At 48.5% G+C, this 23228-nt stretch overlaps 1 protein-coding gene across 4 annotated transcripts; it reads right to left on the reverse strand.

The window, feature by feature from the left end:
* Positions 1–935: 935 nt before the first annotated feature.
* On the reverse strand, positions 936–4885 carry LOC137435748 (protein phosphatase 1 regulatory subunit 3D-like). Of its 4 annotated transcripts, none has more exons than XM_078784444.1 (2): positions 4207–4885; positions 936–2623 (listed from the first exon to the last, which is right to left on the reverse strand). In XM_078784444.1, exon 2 carries the CDS (start codon positions 2595–2597, stop codon positions 1641–1643), a length of 957 nt encoding a protein of 318 aa, XP_078640570.1. In that variant the 5' UTR covers positions 2598–2623; positions 4207–4885; the 3' UTR covers positions 936–1640. The 4 variants fall into 4 exon arrangements, with proteins under 4 accessions (XP_078640570.1, XP_067985792.2, XP_078640571.1 ...); XM_068129691.2 differs by lacking the exon at positions 4207–4885 and adding an exon at positions 2960–3335; XM_078784445.1 differs by lacking the exon at positions 4207–4885 and adding an exon at positions 2953–3303.
* Between the last annotated feature and the right edge of the window lie 18343 nt (positions 4886–23228).

Here is a 23228-nt window from a genome sequence, read left to right on the forward strand (position 1 = left end):
CAATCAATTTTCCTCATGGGTAGTTGATATCTGTAAATTTTGGTTTGGATTGGTTAAGCGGTGCTGGATATATATATATATATATATATATATATATATATACAGTATATATATATACAGTATATATATATATATATATATATATATATATATATATACATATATATACATATAGATATATATATATATTTCAATTTTTCACCTTAAATGCAAGATGGCCACCATACCATGTGACTGATATAATAGTTTGTTTAAAAAAAAAAAACCTCCTTGTGTATTCAGTCATATGTATGAAATTTTGTATTTATCCATTCAGCAGTTCTGAAGAAAAGTATGTTTAACGATTTTTCTTAAATCTAAGATGGCGGCCAAACCACATGACTGATGTCATAGTTTGCAAATATTTTCCCCCATCACAATGTAAACATTCGTTTCAAGTTTAGTATTGATAGGATAAGCGGTGTCAGAGTGGTTTTTAAAGTTATATTTTAAAATCCAATATGGCCACCAAACCAAGTGACCGATGACGTTTTTTTCCGCAAACTTTCATCCCCATGGCGAGGTAAACGTGTTTCTAAAATATTGCATTGATCCGTTCAGCAGTTCAGGAGAAGATGTTTTAAGTTTATGACGTCAAAGGCAATGGCAGCCAATGCGAGTCCAAAGTGCAAAAACAAAATTCATGATGCACTAAGTTACATTGGTATCTATAATAAGTTTGCCAACCAATGCCAGCTGCCGGGACAACAAGCTTCACGTACATTCCAACATTCCATTTTGTAAGTGCTTGTGATTGTCTGAAGCACCAATCCGAGTTTGTAGTCGAGTCAGGAATCGAACCTAGGCTCAACAGCTCAAAGGTAAGAAGTACCTGTCAGGATGTCAGCATGGTCGCACGTTTCGAGCATCCTGGCTTTAATTTACACTCGATACGATTCAAGATCAACAAAAACTTTATTCGACCATAAAAAAACAGGCAAACAGTTGATTAAGTAGTTTCAGTAACAAATGTTTAATGTTCAAGGAAACCGTGTTGCTTAAATCCATCAATAATGCATGGATAGATCTTTACAGCAAGTGTGAGCATGGTTGAGAAGGAGGGGGCGGAGCTAGGGGAGGGGCTGGGCTACCAGAAGGGGCGGGGACAGTGGAGGAGGACAAACAAATAATAATAAAGTGCAAGCTTGCAGCAACTCTCTCGCAGTCTCACTACGAGCAGAGTTTTGTTGGTCGCACGTTTCGTGCATTCAGGATTTACACCCGATAAGCACTGGATCACTACTAACGTCGTGCAGTCGTGGTCAGGCAGGTGGAAAAAGAGTCAAAAAGTTGTGAAAATAAATAAGACGAAACAAATGTAGCTCTCTCTCCCCTCCCCCCACTTCCTCCATACACTTAGTAGAAAAGCCGATTCACATCTTTATATATATAACAACAACAATCCATCTTGTGTACACTATTGACAAACAGCAAATTGTTGTTTTAAATACAATCCATGCGTTAAAACAACCGCAGTGCACACAGACCCTGTTCACCTTCCACAACCCATTTTAACCGCTTTTCCTCGTCCCTCGATTCTCCCAGACTCCGTCGTGGCACAAAATCTCTGTACGGAATAAAGAGCACGTGGACAGCACGGCTCACACGAAGTGGATCCAACTGCGGTCTTCGTGCGGTGACGGGACCTCCTGCGTGTGGCACAGCAGACGGTAGTTGGCGCCGTCGTTGTTGTCCCAGTAGTCGGCGCCGGCCACGCGGTATCGAAGGGCGAACTCCACGGTGTCACCGTCGCGCAGGAACGGCAGCACCGGCAGCACGAAGTCGAAACGGTCGGTGTCCTCCAGGACGTGGTGGTTCGTGGCCGCGACGTCTGGGGCTCGGTACGTCGCCGCCACCTCGAGGAAGCTCTGCCATCGATTGAACGTGTATCGCACCGTCACGAGCTTATGGTAGGCCAGGTTTAAGACCCGCACGCGACCCCGAGCTCCCGCCGCGTCCGCCGTCAAGGACTCGAGGCTCAGGCGCAGGGAGCGGACCCGCTCCCCGAAAGATGGCGCCGCGCCCGGCTGAGCGAACAGCGGCTGCACGAAGCGCGTCGCCCGCGTCGGGTCCGCGCACCGGCAGGTCCCGGGAGCCTCGGACCACAGACCGAGGAACACGTGAGCGGGGACCCGGGGCTCGTCGCAAGGACTGAAGTGTCGCACGGCCGTCAGCTCGAGCCCGAGCGAGTCGGCGAAGCGCACGGACTTGCGGCGGCACGCAGCCGGGCGGGGAAGTGTCCTGGGCGCGGCGACCGCGATCGGTATCGACGGTAAGGACTTGGCGCGTCTTTGCAAGCTCAGGCAGGGCTTGGCGAGCGGACCTGGGTCGCTGCGGATACCTGCGATGCCCCGGAGACCGTCGATCGAGTCCCCGCCATTCGAGAGGTCGGTGCGAGGAGACGAGGAGCGGAGGACGGAGCTGGAACCGTCGGGTTCCTGCAGCTTCACGTAGCCGTCGGCGAGCCTGGTGTTGTCGTACAGGTCAGAGATGTAGCTCAGGTTGCGGGGCAGGTAGAGTACCGTGGAGGGTTGGGAGAACACGCAGGGACCCTCCATGCTTTGGCTTGGTGGACCTCGATAACCTGCGTGGGTCGGGACGGGAGGTAAACAGCAGGACAATGTAGTCGGATTGCGGACAGTACAGCAATTCATCAGTTAACTTAACCGGACTGCATCGTGTGAAGGTGAGCACCGTACACCAAATACAGGTAACGACAACCCTCGCACGCGACGCACCCTCTACACTCTGGACACCGACCCCCTCGTCCAAGACACCACTAACTTTTATCAAACAAGGAGACTACCCCCACCCTCCATTCCGGACAACCCCCACCCTCCATTCCGGACAACTCCACACTCCGCCTTCACGTCTCCCCGACTCGAACACCCCCACCTCGGACCCTATGCTTACATCTCACCCTCCTGCTTCGAGCGGGCGGAGCCGGACGTCCATGGGGAGGAGCGGCGGCGCTGAAGGGCCGGCATGAGCGAGGAGGTCGTGAAGAGAGGAGGCACGTGAGGTGACGCGGGGCGAGCTCGTTTTAGACGCACGAGCCGTGCGACGTGCGCAGATGCACGACTCGGTAAGGGACCGCGAGCACGTGGGGAGAACAACCTGAGCGACCCCGCACCCGGATCGTCGCAACCTTGCCGCGAGAATAACCGAGCGACACGACCCATTACGATCAGGTGCAATGAGGCAAACACCATTAACCCGCCTGGTGGAGCCCTGATCTGTGCCTCGATCACATCGTTCGGGAATGAAGCGCGAACGAACGAACACACGCAAGAGCCGGTTATAAATGGGAAAAAATTGTCGTAAAGTTTGAAGTTCACGAGACACGGCAACAACTTTAGTATAACTCACGAAATAAATAAATCTCAGAATTTGGATTTTCGTGCGAAGTAATAAAATACTTTATGTAATAATTCATTCAGAGCAAGTCATCATACGTCACACATTCACATATTGCATTTGATGATTTCGATCAGGATCTGGGGGCACGAAATACTCAACACGCGCGGAAATTGCGGGCAAGCAACCAAGGTGCAAAATATGGGGGAAAGGGGTCAGAATATGGGGAAAGGGGTGCAGAATATGGGGGAAAGGGGTGCACAAAATGAGGGAAGTGGGTGCACAATATGGGGGAAAGGGGTGAGAATATGGGGGAAGGGGTGCACAAAATGGGGGGACATGGTGCAGAATATGGGGAAAGGGGTGCAGAATATGGGGAAAGGGGTGCACAAAATGAGGGAAGTGGGTGCACAATATGGGGGAAAGGGGTGAGAATATGGGGGAAGGGGTGCACAAAATGGGGGGACATGGTGCAGAATATGGGGAAAGGGGTGCAGAATATGGGGAAAGGGGGTGAAGAATATGGAGAAAGGGGATGCAGAATATGGGGGAAGGTTGTGCAGAATATGGGGGAAGGTTGTGCAGAATATGGGGGAAGGTTGTGCAGAATATGGGGGAAGGTTGGGCAGAATATGGGGGAAGGTTGTGCAGAATATGGGGGAAGGTTGGGCAGAATATGGGGGAAGGTTGGGCAGAATATGGGGGAAGGTTGTGCAGAATATGGGGGAAGTGATGCAGATCAAATCAGACAGATCATGTGGAGAGAAAAACAAGTTTCATATATTTTTGGAGTCAATAAAGTCAACGCACCTTCGGATCACTGAACTTGTGCAATGTGAATGACAATGACCGCACGGGAGCTATAAATGGCTCCAGACGAGAGAGATCTCAGTAGCTGTGGGACCACCGGTAGGTGGTGGAATGTCCTCCCCAGCAGCACCAGCACCAGCACCTCCGATCTCCCCGAGCAGCTCGATCAGAAGTTCATCGCCTCTCGACTGGTACTGTACTCCCTCTCGGACACATTTTAATCCCAAACTCCCGGAACCATTTCCGGGGCGGGCCATGATTAGCGACGAGCAAGTGGGCAGCTCGCATCCTGCCACCTCGCTTCGTTGCCTGGGGCAACCTCCGGCCTCCAGGTAGGATCCGAGCACGGTCACGTCTCCGCACGGGCGCACCCTCGCTTTTCCGGGTTAAAGCTCAAGCCGGAGACGTTAGTCACTTCATCAATGTGCGTGACGCCCGTCCGATGGACCTTGAACCGGGCGGTGCCGTCTGCCGGGATTAGTCGTGCGACCTTAAAGATCCCACGGTGTCCTTCGGGAAGAGCAGGCGAGCTATCACCGGCACCATGAACACATTGCTGCCACAACTCGTGTCAAGAAACTGCTTCGGCAGCACCGACGCTGCTCTGAAACAGAATATGCTCCATCATAATCAGCACTCTCAACTTCCTGCAATACAGTATTGCAAAACGAACCCCTCTTCAGTTGCGTCATCTGCACATCATCATCATCATCATCATCCTTTGTCAATTAACCACTGCTGGGTGAAAGGTTCCCAAGCTCCTCCATGATCGTCTGTCCTTAACGAATCTCATCAAACCTTAAACGATACCAGTAGGGTACCTGTGTAATTCGGCCTTGTGACCTTTTATTTGTGTCTTCGGCTTATGGTCACGTGGGGTCCGATGACGTCAGTTTTCCATGTGGGGAAAAGTACCTGCTTCGTCACGTGACTGAGCCATGAAGCTGTATTGATATTAAGACTCCAACGAAGCATCCTGAGGAATGAATAATCTATAAAGTGCTAATGAATATTCGGAGGGTTAAGGGATAATCCTGGTAGGTTGAATGCAAATAAGTTTGACTTAAATTGTCACTTAATTTGGTTTTGGGCCTATGCAGTTTATATTTTGACCTTTGACTTTGCTATTTTACTGTTTATTCCGATTAGCTGGTGGAATTTACCATTTTTGTGCCGTTCATTTTTTAATTTAATTTAACTTATTTAACAGTTGACCATGTGGAACCCTGCCATGGAGCATGACTGTGTGTGTTGAAATAAAGGTCACCAACAAGTTCACACATGCGTTTTAGAACCAAAACCCAGCAAGTTGCCCTCTGAGGTTAACAGTACCTGTCTCCGACGGATCAGATCGTAGACGTCTCACCTCAAATGGCCAATTCCTTTTGGAGTGTGTTTTGGTGGAAACAGGAATTGAGTGTAAATATTGCTTGAGCAGATAATCCGTTGGGTGGAGCCGGTAACCTTGGCAACCTCGTTCTATTCCACCAGTGAAGATTTCCAATCCATGCTTGTTGTACCTCGGGAGTGAGGGTGATATTATGAAAGCTCATCTGCATAGCGGATTCAGGCCTGTTTTGGGCCTACCACCTGACCAAAGATCACCGAAGTTCTTTCCATGCAAACCAACCACCTCCAAGTGCCTATCCCTCTCCACTGCTTCTTCAGCACCAATCTTCCCCTTCTGTCTATACTCCTCATAGCTTTGCTTTCGGCAATTTCCATTCCGTATTTCTCACAGCAATTCATTCTAGTTGCGCATTTGATGGTCTGTCGATCAGTAGTTTCAACTTTCACTTTTCAACATCAGTTTCACTTTGGGATATCAGTTTCGATTAGTCATTGCAACTTGTGTTGCAATGCGAATGGTGCATGAAAAAGGTCGTCAAAAACTATTTCCGGTGAGTTTCTTCTTCATCCAAGCTGTAGCTAAAATCATGGACCAAACCATGAACAACGCCATCTTGTCAAGGATAACTCCCGACTCGCAGCAATAGCTGAGATCACCCATGACAACCGTAGACTATCTGTCTCTATCATAATATATTGTTATGGCCACAGGTTTCGGGACCTATTACGTTTCCCTCGGTTCCTCCCGGACCTGAAGCCACCGAGCACAGATAATTCTGCATCCAGGCGGGTTGCTAATCAATTGCGAGAGCCAATTAGTCTACTAGGTTCCCCCAGGGTCCTCCATCCAATTACCGTTTACCTGTGGGTCACGGGGACTTCCAACCATGTCTCACGCCCTCGATATGCACTGATCTTATCTTTCAAGTGTGAATTAGATGCACATGAGCAAAAACTGACCGTGCACATCAGACATAGACTGGAGCCAATTAGTTGGGGGTATAAAACCTCACAGGCTAACATTGCATGTGGACGGTGCGAGACCAATGGAAGAAAGGACAGGCACAGACAGATCGGAAGAACAATCAACAATGAGGGCGTTTATTTACAAGGATGGGACAAGGGAAACATATAAGAAACAAAAGCAATGCCATGTACAAGCAATCAAAATGTTCCAACAATCAAAAATGGTAGAAGCAATAAAGAATGTACAAGGGATCAAAGATGTATGAAGCACAGGCACCAACGAGCAAAGTTGTCCTGATCTAGCTAGCTTATACTCCTTACCTATTTCACATTACAACGGTGCCCAACAGATTCATCACGCAGAAGGACAGACAAGAAAAGAAAGATAGAGCGGTGCGAGGTAAGACCTCTTAGCTCAACAAGCGCAGATTGACGAGCCCATGCTGCCCATGTGGTGGGGTGTAAAAAGGAGGAATACTGGTGTCTAAGATGTGTGTTGAAGAGGTGCGGGTGGGGTGAATAATCCTCTGGAACTGACTCCGCGAGTGAGGTGTGAGGAGGAAGCTGGAAAGAGATACTTATCAGTGAGGAAAGAGCATATTGCCTTCGTTGAGCTCTTGTGCATCCAAACAGACAATTACAAAAGGAACAAAATGTGTGAGGAGAGATTTATGTGAATTAATGTTAATTTTATGTTAATGAATGTTAATTAGTTAATCGACTTGGCCTTTTTACTACAGAATGCACCCTGCATGGTGGCAGGATCGCTCACTTGAACATTGCTCCGTCCTGCCAACTCTGTTCCACAGCTTTAGGTCCGTGCCGCCTTTTTCAGTATACCACCTCACCAAGTAAAGAATCACCTTCTGCATGTCTGGGACATGGGTGGGGGCGGAGCTTTGACGGGGATCAGGAGAATCTCTAGGTGTGGTTACCGGGTTTGCAGCACGTCCATTGGTGCGCGCATGAGTTCCTCAATGTCGTCAACCTCATCGCGAGTTTACTTCGCGCTGCATGGTTCTTTCCGTTGCTTTGAAGGTGGTTGTGTGGTGATTGTTGTGGTTGGGGTGGCAGACAGTTGAGCTGTGGATGATGTGCTTAACGAGCTTGTATAATATTTTAATGGACTGAATTGGCAATAAATGGGGTGGACGGAGGTTATGTTTTCACCCGTCTGTTTGTTATGACAATAATTCAAAAATTTTGTCATGTCAGTCTGTCTCGTTTGTTTGTCTCTGTCTGTGAGTGCGATAACTCACGAACGCTTTCAGCCATGTTCGTCAAACTTTACCAGAGGATTCCAAAGGATAAAAGTGTGGCTATCAATATTTTTTGACTATATAGGTCAAAGGTCAATGTGACAGTGACGATTTTCGTCATACCAAAGGTCAAGGTGACTGATGATTTTCATCATACCAAAGGTCAAGGTGACAGTGATGATTTTCGTCATACCAAAGGTCAAGGTGACAGTAATGATTGTCATACCAAAGGTCAAGGTGACGGTGATGATTTTTGTCATACCAAAGGTCAAGGTGACTGATGATTTTCGTCATACCAAAGGTCAAGGTGACTGATGATTTTCGTCATACCAAAGGTCAAGGTGACAGTGATGATTTTCATCATACCAAAGGTCAAGGTGACAGTGATGATTTTCATCATACCAAAGGTCAAGGTGACAGTGATGATTTTCATCATATCTGTCAGGCTACAGCCTGACACCTTCTTGTCTGTCTGTAAACAGGATATCTCATAAAGTTGACGGATTCAGATGAAATTTGTTGGACCGGTTGGATGTGTGACTCGGAGGAAATTATTAGATTTTGGTGAAGATCCGGATATGGATCCGAGAATTTTTAAAGTGATTCTTCACCATTGAGTGGTTGGGCCAAAAAGGATATATAGCACGATATCTCAAAAAGTTGTGGATGAGTTATGGATTCGATTTTGGTTCAGGCCCGAATCCAGATATGGCCTATCAGTGAGATACAAAACGTAACTGTTCAGCTTGTCAGAGGTATGCACGCTACCAAGTGACGTTCTAGTTGTGTATGAATTTCTCAGAGTGGTGTGGATATTGTAGTAAGAGCGTGGTAGACGTTAACGTCATACGGCAGTTTGGTTATGGTGCATGATTCAAACCAGGTTTTTGGCGCGCGTATGCAAATTAGAGGGTGCGAGTACCGCTCATTACAGGTTACCGTGCACTGTAGGCTCAGACTTGTTTGAGGTCACTTACAATGAAATTGGGAGAAAAAGAAAAACCTAGCTAATCCCACACAACGCATATTGACCCATGAAACCCATAACACATATGGGGAGGATCATCTGAACAATTACTAATGAAATAACTAACTCGGGACCTGTATGTTGGTTGACATTGCTTCTTGGTAGTGCAGGTTTGCAGAACCGCAACAATCTCAAGGGCGGATCCAGGAATTTCAAGACGGGGGGGGGGGGGGGGGGTGTGCATGTAACTATAGCGCTGGGGAGGGGGGGATAAAGTGGGGGGGGGGGGTCTGGGGGTCCTTCCTCAGGATATTTAAAAAAAATTGATCGTGAGAAACAGCATTTCGTGCGTTCTTGGAAGTTTCTTCAGTTCCTTGTGTTCTTCCCTGGTCCAATAGTTCAGCAGATTCGCACCGCCTGCACCCTCATCCTGGATCGAAGGGGGGGGGGGGTGCGCACCCCCTGCACCCCCCCCCCGGATCCGCCCCTGAATCTATTCCATACTATAAGAGAGCCGTTTGCCTGCCTGTATGTGTGTCCCCATTTTTCTGTGTCACCTGTATGTGTGCTGAACGGATCTTCATCAAACTGTCAGAGGTTCCTCAGTGAGTGCCAGGGAGTCTTTTAGGCCAAAAAATAGGAATTAAATAATAAAAAAAAAATCCATTTTTTGGGGATTAAAAAAAGAATATTATATACAGACTTTGCATTTAATATGGAATATATATTTTTTCTTGACTTGAGTTTACTTTCTGCAATCAGTATATCAATCTGGTGAGTTTCTTTTACCCTTCGGTGATGTCTTTGTTGAAAGAACCATGTCACTGATTGTCTTTCGCAGCAAGAAGTCAATAACAGGATTATATCACAGGTGGCGTGACAAAATGTAAGGACAGGTACATTTGACGATTGGCTTCACAATCGGGTATATAAGGGTTGTTGCGTTCTGTATTAGTGGAAAACAACTGCTGCACGTCTACAAAAGTTATTGCCGCTTCCTCTGGAGATGGTCCGTCAACTTGACAATGCTGTTTGTCATGGAGTGGTGGCTTTACGAAATTCTGGCATTAAACAGCGTGCTATTGCTCGGCAGTATGGCATCACTCAAGGTCAGGTGTCAAAGATCCTGAAACGAAATGCTCAGAGGGGTGTACCTCCTCCAATACCGAGGCCAGGATGTCCACGCAGAACCACAAGGAGAGATGATCGCCAGCTGCACCGGTTAGTCTGCAATGGTCGTACCAAGTCAGCTAATCGGCTTTGGGCTGAGTGGCAGCAACTGACAAATGTGCCTGTATCTAGAAGGCTAGTCAACCAACGACTGGTTCAAGCAGGCTATCGTGCCAGGCGTCCCCTGAGAAAGCCATGCCTGACCAGACAACACAGCCAGCGCCGATTGCAGTGGGCCAGAGAGCATCGTCAATGGCAGCCAGGACACTGGAATCACGTGACCTTCAGTGACGAGTCTAGATTTCTGGTCTATCGTCCAGATGGCCGCGTCCGAGTGCGCAGACAAGTGCATGAAGCCCACAACGAAGATTGTATAGTGCCAAGAGTCCAAGCTGGAGGTGGTGGGGTGACCGTTTGGGCTGCTTTTCTTGCAGGGGGCAAAACTGACCTGGTTGTTCTGAATGGAAAGCTGAACCAGTTCAAGTACAGGGTCATTCTGGAAGAAACATTGCTTCCATTTACTCGTGCAGCCTTTCGAGGAAACTTTGTCTTCCAAGATGACAATGCAGGGCCTCATCGTGCTCGCATGATCCAACACTTTCTTGCTAACCGTGGTGTAGAGCATATGGATTGGCCTGCCATGTCCCCGGATATGAATCCGATAGGGAACTTGTGGGCAGAATTAACGTGTCAAATCGACAACTTGGACCAGCAGCCTACCTCTGTGCTTGAATTGCAGCAGACTCTTGTCACTGCATGGCAAGCGATTCCTGTCCAAACCTTGGCAAATCTCGTGAACAGCATGCCTCGACGTGTACGTGCTCTCCTGAATGCTCATGGGGGTTACACGAAGTACTGAACTGTAATTTTACTGTCCGTAATCCCAGTCATAATTTAGCTTTTATTTTTGTTGAAAATGTTTTTGGCTAATGTGCAAAATAAAGAGATACTTCTGGAAAACGCACAGAGGTTTAACACAGTACTGTACGTGAATTGAGTTCGATATCAGTTGACATCACTTTCAAGGATCAATTTATTTGCTTCGAAATGTCAAATGTGGTTTTTGTTTCTTTTAAAGGTCACATTAACTAAATCAAGAATAATTTCAACATAATTCCAATGAACTTTTGGATCTAAGTCATCTTGAAAAGTAAGTTCATCCCCACAAAAAAATATTCCATATTAAATGCCAAGTCTGTATATATATATATATATATATACATTATATATATATATATATATATATATATTGTTGCTGATCGCGGTTACGATGTTATAGACCGAGCGGTGGTTTAAAACCGCGACCTAACAAAACTCACCCGATTCCACCCGAACGTTGGTTGTATCGCACCCTAGCTGCTCAATGAGGGAAAAGACAAAAGCGACGCAATGCAAGAGGAAAACGGAGACAAAAAAAAGGTTTGAAATACTACTACATTTATTCCTACTATTTACACACAAGCAAAAAGACAGATGTCACGTTTATTTACAAGCACAAGACGCAGGTGACACAGTGCAAATTTAGCTTACCTACAGACTTAACTTATATCCCAGGACAGAACAAACAGAACGCTGACTCACGCGGGGAACGCCAGGGATGGCAGAAGGTGGATGGCTGGAGGGAGAGGAAAGGTCCAAGGGGGGTCCCGCAGCACAACCGGCGCGTTCAGCAGCCACCGTTCCGTTTCGGCCTTGCTCCGAACCGCCGTTCAGGCCCCCTTTGGCGGTTGGGTGGCGCTGCTGCGGCCGCCTGCACTTGCCTTGCCAGGCCTTGTCTCACTCGTCACCACCGACTCCTCACCACCGCAACCAACTGACCACCGACTCCTTTCTCTGGCAACCGACTGTCACCAACTCCTTGCAACCAACTCCTCCTCTCTTTCTCTCAACCGACCCAGACCAACCCAGAGTGCATCTCTCTTTCTTCTTCTTTCGCTCCACTTCCGGTTGCGCCCTTTTATAGCGCCCCCAGCGATCACGCCCCCGGCGCTTTGGACACGCCCATCGGGGCGCTCACCTCGGCCCTGGCTGGTCGCACGACCCTCGGGCTCCGCCCCGGACGACGACGGGCGGGCGCGCCCCTCCCCTCCTCTGACGAGGTGGAGACACGCCTTTCTTCCCTGACTCGAGCCTCGTGGTCAATGGCGGTTATTGGAGGGGAGGTGATTGGGAATCGAGGGCTCAGCAATGACGAGAGGGGATGTAATATGAGGTCATTGGAGGTTTTGGAGGGGATGGAAAGGGAGATTTTTGGGGATGGGAAGGAAAGGGGGTCTATTCTCTTTCACTGGTGCAATGGAGTACTTTTAATTAATGGGAGACACAGCCTTATCCTAAAACACAGAATAAGAGATAACTATCAAAAGAAAAGATATATCGTGTCCTGCATGTATGTTTTTTATGGACTAACTACGGGAACGCCCTTTGACCTTTATACAACCACAACGGAGGGAGGAGGGGTGATATTTTACAACAACCTTTTACAACAACATTTTACCACAACAACAAAATAAAAAAACATTCTCATATCCACAACACTGCACCCTCCTCCCCTTAGGCACGTCCCGGGCCTATTACTTTTACCTTAGTGTGGCACGTAGGTGTAGTTCCCTCTACTTTTAACCTGACCCTGAGTGCGACTGGTTTTAAAACATAAATAAATGTGTCCCGCTGCTCCATTGCACCCTGCCTAACAGACTTACGCCCACAGTTAACCGAATTGCGGAATGGTCTTCAAACTATACACTGACGGTGGGAAGCATTATTTACCATTGACGCTACTTTTATTTACAAAACGAACCCAGGACCTGTAATTGTTCTTTCTGGGGGGAGGACAGTCTGCTCTGCATCAATGCACCATTAAAGCACCCAAAAACGCACCAATACACACCCAAGCACCAATCGGTGCAGTCCCCATTGTTCAATGAATAAAATAAAACCAACAAACCCAACCCTGCAGGTGTCTCTTGCTCTTCGGCTCCCTCTGCTGGTTATCATTATTTCTTCCAGTTGTTGTCATTTTCATTTGCTTTGCTTACTGGCGGCCTATTTGCAATAAAGCTTGCCCAAACGTGTCCATTTTATTTATCTTTATTTATGGCCCACAGGGCCGACTACGTGTGGTTCACCTGTGGGGCATCGGTGCCCTGTGGCCAAGGTCCGCCAGCAAGATTTCGGGCCCTCATGGCCGGTTCCAGCAGAGGGGCCTTGCCCCAACCCATGGGGTCCATAAGTGGTGCTCGGCCACTGACATGTGGTCCATAATGTGGTGCATCGATGCAGACAGCTGGTTCTGGGAATTTCGGGCGCACAATGGCCGACCCACGCACGCTCCCCTCGGCGCCCAACGGCGCTCAGGTCCTCATGTGGGAGACAAAAAGGGGGGACAAGACAGATGAGCGAGGGGTAAGGTCTCAAGGGTACACATCAAAAAGGCAATGCAAGGCGAAATGCGTACGGAGGGCGAAGTGAGAAAGCTCGTCCCTACCGTACGTCACCCCCCTGTTACCTAGCCCACCCTTGCCCTTACCCCATATGTACAAAACCTACACATTACCAATTCGTCACTACTGTCACGTCTTCCCCATATTTCCCCTATATCAAATTCGTCACCACAATCCCTCTACTTCAAAAATTTGCCATCATCAATTCATCATCAATCCTCATAAGGAGGCAGAGATGGAACATCAAAGCACAATGTCACACCCACGTCATGATGCGTCTCACATTCCAAACATTTGCACAATAAAAAATAATAAAACATGGCATGGTGTGGAGTTACCTGTCACCTCCGGTGAGTGGGTGCAGATGGTGCGAGGAGATCCTTCATCCTAACTATCCTCTAAATGACTTTAACACACTTTACACTACCCGGGGTCTTTCTCCGGCCAAACCATTGGCCCTCTTACACTATGGGTTCTAAAAACCAATTCCCATTGGCCAAACTGTGGTGCTTTTCAATTTGGGGTCTCACTCCCCCGATTCATCTCCCGGTGCCCTCGCACAATTTCTGGGCCGCGACGTGTAGCTCTCCCAACAGGTCTACCCACAACAGGTCTACCCACCTGCACACCTCCACCACTGTAGTTGCCACCCGAGCTTACCTAGCTCCTCACCCTAACCTATCTAACTGGGGGCAGCCCCTCTCCTGGCTCTGTCACCCCATGGTGCCCTCTGGCACTGGGCTACCCGGGTCCGTCCTCCGGATCCTCGGGCCCCATCCACAACAACTACTACCGGCTCCCAGAGCCCACCTGCGGCCTCACCTGGCCGACATCCTTACAGTGGTGGAGTGCCCAAACCAACTACACACACTAACAGGCTACACGCCCAGCCATTTCCACAACACTACTGCACCCATCCAAATACCATTCTTTCACCTCGCACCACAGATGCCAATATCCAAACCACAATTTCCCTATACCCTCTACCTAACACTTACACTACCCGCCCCGGGTATCCGTGATGGGGGTCCACTCTTCCCCCATTCACACCTTCGCACCATCCACTCCACTCCACAATTTCCACCATTCTCACTCCACGACCATCCATTCCAATACTCCAGATATTCCACACTACCATTTATTCCACACACCTGTCCTCCATTCGCCTGTCGTTGCACACCTGTGCAATCTCACCTGGTGCCACCTGCACCCTCCTCCTCTTCCTGGACCAGTTGGTCAACACAACACACATCACCATCACTCACTCATACACTGCTCCACACACCTGTTCAGTTGCACACCTGCGCAATCACACCTGTTCAATCCTCACACACACGGCATCATCTCAGCTGACTACTCCCCTCTGAAACTTGCGCTTCCCAGTCGTCCCTTTAAACTATTGCGCTCCCACGTCATTATAATCCACACTAATCTACCTGCGTCCCCACTACAGGTATCAGTCACTAGCTAACCTTAACGTCACCTAATGTCAATCTCTTCTAGATCCCTACAATATAACCTAACCCACCCGGGCTAGTTTTCACTGCCATACACCCCATAAGCTATTGCTCCTTTGCCCCACAATGTGAGGGATGATGGATTTGCCATCCCACCACATTGGGGGTCTCTCACTATAAATTTTGTTCGTCCAAATCCAACCAACCAAAAATTTTCCATTTACTGCCAATTCTATTCACTTTTCTAAATTTTGTATCAAATCACTACTATCACTATCACCATCACCCGTCTACTTATTAGGTCCTCTCGGTGCGCCAATTCACATCTACAGCCCGGCTTCGTACAGCCGAGCAATGAACGCGGGTCGTTTTGTGCCAGCGGCTGGATACGTCCCGCATTCGGGGCAGGGACGGAGGCTTACCCGGGCCGAGATCCCATGCACCACCTCGGCGTGGAGCCATCCAATGTCCCGATCTCGACCTGCCGGCAAGTCTCAATAGAAAGTGGTCGCCATGACGACCCTTCCTATTGGGCTGCCCGCTCCGCCCAGTGGAGCCCGGACGCGGCCGTTCCACGCGAGGCCCAGCGTGGATCGCGCACGGCGGTTCTTTTGAAACCGCCGTGGTTCGGATCCCCGCCGGTTCTCGCGGCACGCGAAGCCCGGCACGCACCGAGGGCCCGAGTCGGCTATAAGTCATTCTGGTTCTAACCTTTAACCCGGTTATCGTCGACGCTTCACCTGCAGGCTTACATGCATACGCTACCCCTTTCGTGGTCGTGCTCATACATGCAGCCGTTCCCATTCTCCTCGTACCTTTCCTTACGCACCTCGGTACACTCACTCCGCTCACCGACTTGGTCACACACCTGACCACCGAACACCTTGGCACACATTCGTCGCTCGCACACCTCACCAACACACCTCTTCGCGCCCCTTTCTCGGTCACCTCCTTTGTGACAATCACAGGTGTGCTCTCACCCGCACACCCAACCACGTGTCTCACTACCAATTCCAGCGTGCATTCCCACTCACGCTCTACCATTCCAGGTGTGCATCCTTCTATTCCAGGTGTACATCCTCGCTCACCTGCCACAACCAACTCACGCTCCGTTTCACTCTCACTACTCTCACCTCACTCTCGGTCACGCACTCACCCTTACTCTTGACAGCATGCGCTTTCCCCATGCACCCGTCCGTTACACACCTTTCTCGCGCATCCTCCCGCGCACACTTTTTCGTTACTTCCTCCGTAACACTCACCACACCGCGCTTCCCTGTGCTCCCTCGCACACGCGCTTCGACCAACTCACTCTTGACGGCACACTCACTCCTCGGCGTGCACTTTTTTCTCACACACCCCATGGTCGGACATTCTCGCACACCTCTTTTTTCGCACACCAGACCTGTCGCACACTTCACCAACGGCCTTTCATGAACACCCGGATCCAAACCAATCCCCAAGCCGACTGAAGCTTTCCTCACATCATATACATTGCCACTCACCTCCGTACTTCGTCTCACCTCCTCTGCCACCTGCAAACTTTTTATTTGGTTAGTGAGCATCACATCATGATTTGAACACAGACCTTGTACATATTCCATGACTTCCTCCTTTATCTCCCTCTTAGTTTCTGTCCGTCCCTTCTTAATTTCACTCACCTCTTCTCCACTTCCTCTAGTTTTTGTTTAACCTCTTTTATTTCTCGGTGCGTCCCCTCAAGTTCGTCCTCTAAGGCTACCGTGACCGTCTCTATGTGCATCCTCACCTGCCGGTCCTTTGTCTCCATTATCTCTGTCACCTCCTCCACCCTCATTGTCAGTTCCTTCCGTACCATCTGACATTGCTCTGCGTCGCTATTAATTCGTTTTTAATTTCTTTTTGTGTCGCCTTTAACCCTCCTAGTACCGCAGTGTTCTTTTGAACCTGCTCCACTAACTTAGTTTGTCCCTCTGTCAGCTGCTCCACCTCCTCCGTCAGATCTTCTATTCCCCCTTGTAACTTAGCCGTATTATTCCTCACTTCTTTCTCTATACGCTTTTCGCCTCGCTTTACCTCCTCGCGTAGCCCGAGACCTCCTCACTCACCCCTCGTCGTATTTCCTCCATCTGGTTCCCCATCTGTTCGATTTCCCGGGCGGATTGTTCCCCTATTTCCCGCAATTTGTCGTCCATCCTATTTTCTAACCCCATTAACCATTTTTCACCCCCTCTAACTGATTCTCCTGGGCAGCCATTCTATTTTCCACCCTGTTAACCCATGTTTCACCCTTCTATCCCATTGTCTAACCCTCAAATTTCTTGTCTAACTCCTTAAAATTATTGTCTAACCCCTTAAAATTATTGTCTAACCCCTCAACGGTACCCCTCGCTTCATCCTCATTACCTCCATTTGGTTTCCCATTACCCCAATTGCTCACTCTGAGCATCCATCCGGTTCCCCATTACCCCCATTTGGCCCTCCAATCGCTCACTATTCTGGGCCATAAGGCCTTCATTTGTATAAAAAAAAGGTTCAAATCCATTGGCATCTCCGGTTCGACTACCGCGACCATGGGCGTGGCTAAATTTGGCGCCGCTGTAATCACGTGCGCGAGAGCGCCATTTTGTGCACCTGAAATTCCCGCAACCACATTGCCATTTTCCTCCTCCCTTTCTTCCCCGAAGTCCTGGGTTACTTCTAACCCCTCTATCTCTCCCACCGGCATCCCGTCGCCTTGGACAGCCATGGCGCGATTTCAAAATTCGGGCTTTTCCTTTAAAACAAAACAAATTTCGGTATTTATAATTTTGAGCGCGTGAAGCGCGCTCCGGGTCGATCTCACTCCCCGACACCAATTGTTGCTGATCGCGGTTAGGATGTTATAGACCGAGCGGTGGTTTAAAACCGCGACCTAACAAAACTCACCCGATTCCACCCGAACGTTGGTTGTATCGCACCCTAGCTGCTCAATGAGGAAAAGACAAAAGCGACGCAATGCAAGAGGAAAACGGAGACAAAAAAAAGGTTTGAAATACTACTACATTTATTCCTACTATTTACACACAAGCAAAAAGACAGATGTCACGTTTATTTACAAGCACAAGACGCAGGTGACACAGTGCAAATTTAGCTTACCTACAGACTTAACTTATATCCCAGGACAGAACAAACAGAACGCTGACTCACGCGGGGAACGCCAGGGATGGCAGAAGGTGGATGGCTGGAGGGAGAGGAAAGGTCCAAGGGGGGTCCCGCAGCACAACCGGCGCGTTCAGCAGCCGCCGTTCCGTTTCGGCCTTGCTCCGAACCGCCGTTCAGGCCCCCTTTGGCGGTTGGGTGGCGCTGCTGCGGCCGCCTGCACTTGCCTTGCCAGGCCTTGTCTCACTCGTCACCACCGACTCCTCACCACCGCAACCAACTGACCACGACTCCTTTCTCTGGCAACCGACTGTCACCAACTCCTTGCAACAACTCCTCCTCTCTTTCTCTCAACCGACCCAGACCAACCCAGAGTGCATCTCTCTTTCTTCTTCTTTCGCTCCACTTCCGGTTGCGCCCTTTTATAGCGCCCCCAGCGATCACGCCCCCGGCGCTTTGGACACGCCCATCGGGGCGCTCACCTCGGCCCTGGCTGGTCGCACGACCCTCGGGCTCCGCCCCGGACGACGACGGGCGGGCGCGCCCCTCCCCTCCTCTGACGAGGTGGAGACACGCCTTTCTTCCCTGACTCGAGCCTCGTGGTCAATGGCGGTTATTGGAGGGGAGGTGATTGGGAATCGAGGGCTCAGCAATGACGAGAGGGGATGTAATATGAGGTCATTGGAGGTTTTGGAGGGGATGGAAAGGGAGATTTTTGGGATGGGAAGGAAAGGGGGTCTATTCTCTTTCACTGGTGCAATGGAGTACTTTTAATTAATGGGAGACACAGCCTTATCCTAAAACACAGAATAAGAGATAACTATCAAAAGAAAGATATATCGTGTCCTGCATGTATGTTTTTTATGGACTAACTACGGGAACGCCCTTTGACCTTTATACAACCACAACGGAGGGAGGAGGGTGATATTTTACAACAACCTTTTACAACACATTTTACCACAACAACAAAATAAAAAAAGCATTCTCATATCCACAACAATATATATATATATATATATATATATATATATATATATATATATATATATATATATATATATATATATATATATACATATAATTAATCGCTCTATAGTGCCTGAATCTTTGTAGCTATGCAAAAGGCAATGTTAAATTATCCCCAATTAGTGTGTGTTATTATAATATTATCTATCTATAATTCCAGTAATCTCTGTACGTTTGTACGTTTGTACGTCTGTACGTTTGTCTGTGACCGCTGTTTCTCGACAACTACCGGTCCGATATACTTGAAACTTGCCAGGTATATTGCTGGGGACCCGAGGATGTGCCTTTTCAAGGTTTGAAATTAATCGGACAAGTACTTACCGAGCTATGGCGATTTAGCCGTTCGCCGTTCGCTTTGCCGTTGCGAATGGACCAAACCATTCATGTAAATAGAGGGGGGGGGGGGGGTTCTGTGGTCGTTCGCTTTGGCTTTGCGAATGGACCAAACCATTCATGTAAATAGAGGGGGGGGTTCTGTGGTCGTTCGCTTTGGCTTTGCGAATGGACCAAACCATTCATGTAAATAGAGGGGGGGGGGGGGTTCTGTGGTCGTTGCGAATGGACCAAACCATTCACATCGAATCATCGAATCACATCGAATGGACCAAACCGTTCGCTTTGGACCAAACCATTGCATGTAAATAGAGGGGGGGGGGTTCTGTGGTCGTTGCGAATGGACCAAACCATTCATGTAAATAGAGGGGGGGGGGGGGTTCTGTGGTCGTTACTGCCACGTGGTTTCAAAGTTTTTTTTTGCTGTTGTTGTTTGCACGCATGTTTTTTTGCACCCACGTACGGGCACGCCCTAGGATGTTTACACACACACACCCCTACACAAATTTTTTTTTTTTTTTTTTTTTGGCAAGGAACGGGCACCCACGTACGGGCACGTCCTAGCTTATATATAGTACGGGCATGCCCTAGTATATAAAATTTCCTTAGTATCTGTAGGGGAGTGTTTTAAGCACCCCCCCCCCCCCCCCCCCCCACAAAAAAATTAGGAAAAAACCCCAAAATGATGCCAGGCAACGCCGGGTCTTGTGGTATACCAGCCTCTTGGAATATAAATTGGGCATGAGGCTTTCACTTTCCCAACAACGGATGGAGGCCCTCAATGTCAGACATGAGATCAGGGTCGTCTCTCGTGCCTTCAATACAGTTTTGCATCCCTTCTTCCTCTCCAAACTTTCTGCCTATGGCATCCAAGGTCAACTCCACGCTTGGGGAACTGACTTTCTCAACTGTCGTAGCAAACATATGGTACTCAATGGAATCCTTTCATCTCTTCGCCCAGCCAAGACTGGAGTACGCCAAAAAAGGGTTTTGGGCCCAGTCCTTTTCCTGATCATCGTAAATCTCTCTGTCTTTCTGGAAAATCCTTTATCTATTTGCAGATGACCCCACCCTCTGCCATGGCATCCTTCAGAGGCAGGCTGCAGCCTCTTCCCTCTATTAAGGCCTTGAAAAAAAAAATCACAAGATAGTCATACACTTGCAATATGTCTTTCATTCCTGACAAATCTCACGTCAAACCCTCCGTTATACTTTTTATTCCTCCGTTGACAAAGTCGCCGGAGGCATTATGTTTTTGGGTTGTCCTTCCGTCCATCCGTCCGTATGGACTAAACCTTGTTTTTCTCAGCAACCATATGTCCGATTGAGACGAAACTTTCAGAGTAGGCGTGACCCCCATGCAAAATGTTTTAATGATAATTGTGATGTCATAGGTCACGTGGTATGGCAGCCATCTTGGATTAAAATCAAATAATTAAAAAAATATTTCTCGGAAACCGCTGAATGGAAAAATTTGAAACTCGACACATTGTCAAGTCATCCCAATGGGGAACAAAAGCATGATAATGATGGACATCATAGGTGATGTGATATACCAACCAAAAATGTTGATTAAAAAAAATCCCTTCTCTGAAACTGCTTCACCAATCGATGTCCAACCTGTCATAGCTGATGAAAATGTGATACTTGAAAACAGCTGAAGGGACTTAAATCAAACTTGTTTATTTTTAGGGCAGTGAACGAGGGCATCTACCCGTTGTGGGACTATGCTTCTCTCTCTCATGCACAGATTTATCCCATCTTGTCTTTAGTTGCCATACCCTTCCTCCCGTCGATGGTACACAGAATCTTGTGGTGAGGCAGTTGCCCTGAAACAACTTGCCTTCGCCTCCTCGAAGGCAAATCCAATGGATGGCAATCTCGTTTCCTTTCACAAAGCCCGGAACAAGTGTGTCTACCCTCAGGAGAGCCAGGAAACAGTATCTCTACTCTCAAGACTGAACTCAAACCTGTCTCCCTCTTCCAAATCCTAGTGGCGTCTGGTCAAATCTGTTTCTGGTGTTTGTTCCCCCTCCATCCCCTCCCTTACCTCAAGCAGCGACACAGCCGACACCACACGTGACAAAGTCGAATGCCTCAACTCTGTGTTTGCCTCAAAATATTGTGCCCAAACCCACCTCTCCCTGTACCCACCCTACCCAGTCAAATCCAGCTGCTCCTGCACACTGTTTCCTTCTCTCCTGAGAAGGTGGAGAAGTTTCTGTCAATCCCCGACTATTATTCTGCAACTGGACCAGGCGGCATCGGCCCACGGGTCCTAAAATCCTGCTCTGCCGCTCTTTCACACACTCTCTCAATTCTCTTCACCCTCTCTTTTCCTCAAGGTCATCTGCCATCAGCTTGGAAATCAGCCAACATTACTGCTTTACAGAAAAAGGTGCAAAAACAGATCCTTGCAACTACAGACCAATCAGCATGCTCCAAATTATCAGCAAAGTCATGGAATCCATCATTGCTTCGGATATCAAATCCTTCCTCTTCTCCAATGGCTTGATCTCTGATCATCAATTTGGTTTCAGACCAGGTCATTCTAATCTGGACATGCTGCTTCTGCTGTCTCAACAATGGATGGAGGTCCTCAGTGCCAAACAGGAAATCAGAGCTGTCTCCCTTGACATATCATGTGCCTTCTATACGGTCTGGCATCCCGCTCTGCTCACCAAACTCTCCTCCTGTGGTATCCATGGAAATCTCCATGCATGGCTTGCAGACTTCTCTCTGGTTGTAGTCAACGTGTGGCCCTAAATGGATTTCTCTCATCTCCCCTTCCTGTTTAGGCTGGAGTTTCCTAAGGCAGTGTTCTGGGCCCTGTGCTATTTCTGGTCTTCATCAATGATCTCTCCGACTCTCTGGAAAATCCTCTCTATCTCTTTGCTGATGACTCCACTCTCTGCCACTCCATATCCTAACCCTCAGATCGGCAGGTAGTAGCCTCTTCACTCTCTGCAGACCTAGACAAAATCACTGACTGGTCAATTAAGTGGAACATGTCTTTCAATCTTGACAAATGTCACACTCTCACTATGTCTCTCTGAAAAGACCGGCTGGACAACCCTCCCATCTACTTTCTCAACAATCCTCTCCAAGAAGTTCTGTCACTCAAGCATTTGGGTCTCACTATCTGCCATGATCTTTCCTGGGAAAACCACATTTCCAAGCTGGCCTCCAAAGCCAGTCGCCGACTGAGCATGCTCTGTCGTGCGAAGTCCTTCCTTGGCACACCTGAGCTCCCCTCCACATACAAGGCTTTCATCTGCAGCTCAATTGAATTCTGCTCTCCCCTCTGGGCTGGTGCTCCTGTATCAAACCTAGCTCGGCTTCACGCTCTTAAAACCAAAGCTTTCAGAATGATGGGAATCTCCCACGATGAAGCTAACTCCGAGGGCCTTTCACTCACTCACCGCAGGCAGGTTGGTGGACTTTCTGTCTTCGACCGACCCCTCTCCGGCCTTGTTCCCCCAGCTCCGTCTGTGCTGTCCCCCAAATATTCCTACAGGTCGCACAAGATCTGCCTGCAACCCTCTTCTGGTGAAACTGCCAAAATCAAGACTCTCTGCTCACCTTCACTCCTTCATTCCTATTTACTCCCGCCTCTGGAACAAACTCCCTCACTCTCTTCAATCCCACTCCTCCCTCCAGGTCTTTAAAACAGGTGTTCACCACCATCTCTTATCTTCCCCCATCCAAAACCTTGATCTTTTCTACCCCCATCAATTCACCCCAGAACCACTTTTTTGAAATACCGACTTCTTTCCTTGAAATCCTAGCAGTGTCCAGGTGTTTTATACCCCCTTCCCATGCCTCCACCCCCAAGCCCTTTCCCTCCCACAGTTCTCCCGATGTCCCTGTCCTCTACTGTTGTACTTGTGTGCTTCCCTCTCTCTCCCCATCTTGTCTACTGCTCCCTTCA

This window comes from Myxine glutinosa, chromosome 9 (assembly GCF_964187855.1).
Source record: "Myxine glutinosa chromosome 9, kmMyxGlut1.1, whole genome shotgun sequence".
In the NCBI taxonomy this organism is placed as follows: Eukaryota; Metazoa; Chordata; class Myxini; order Myxiniformes; family Myxinidae; genus Myxine; species Myxine glutinosa.

Coding starts and splice junctions, on each gene's coding strand:
- LOC137435748 (XM_068129691.2), bottom strand. CDS start 3,251: ATGGTGTTTGCCTCATTGCACCTGATCGTAATGGGTCGTGTCGCTCGG. Junction 2,624..2,959: donor CGCCCGCTCGAAGCAGGAGG/GTGAGATGTAAG, acceptor CGACCCACGCAG/GTTATCGAGGTCCACCAAGC.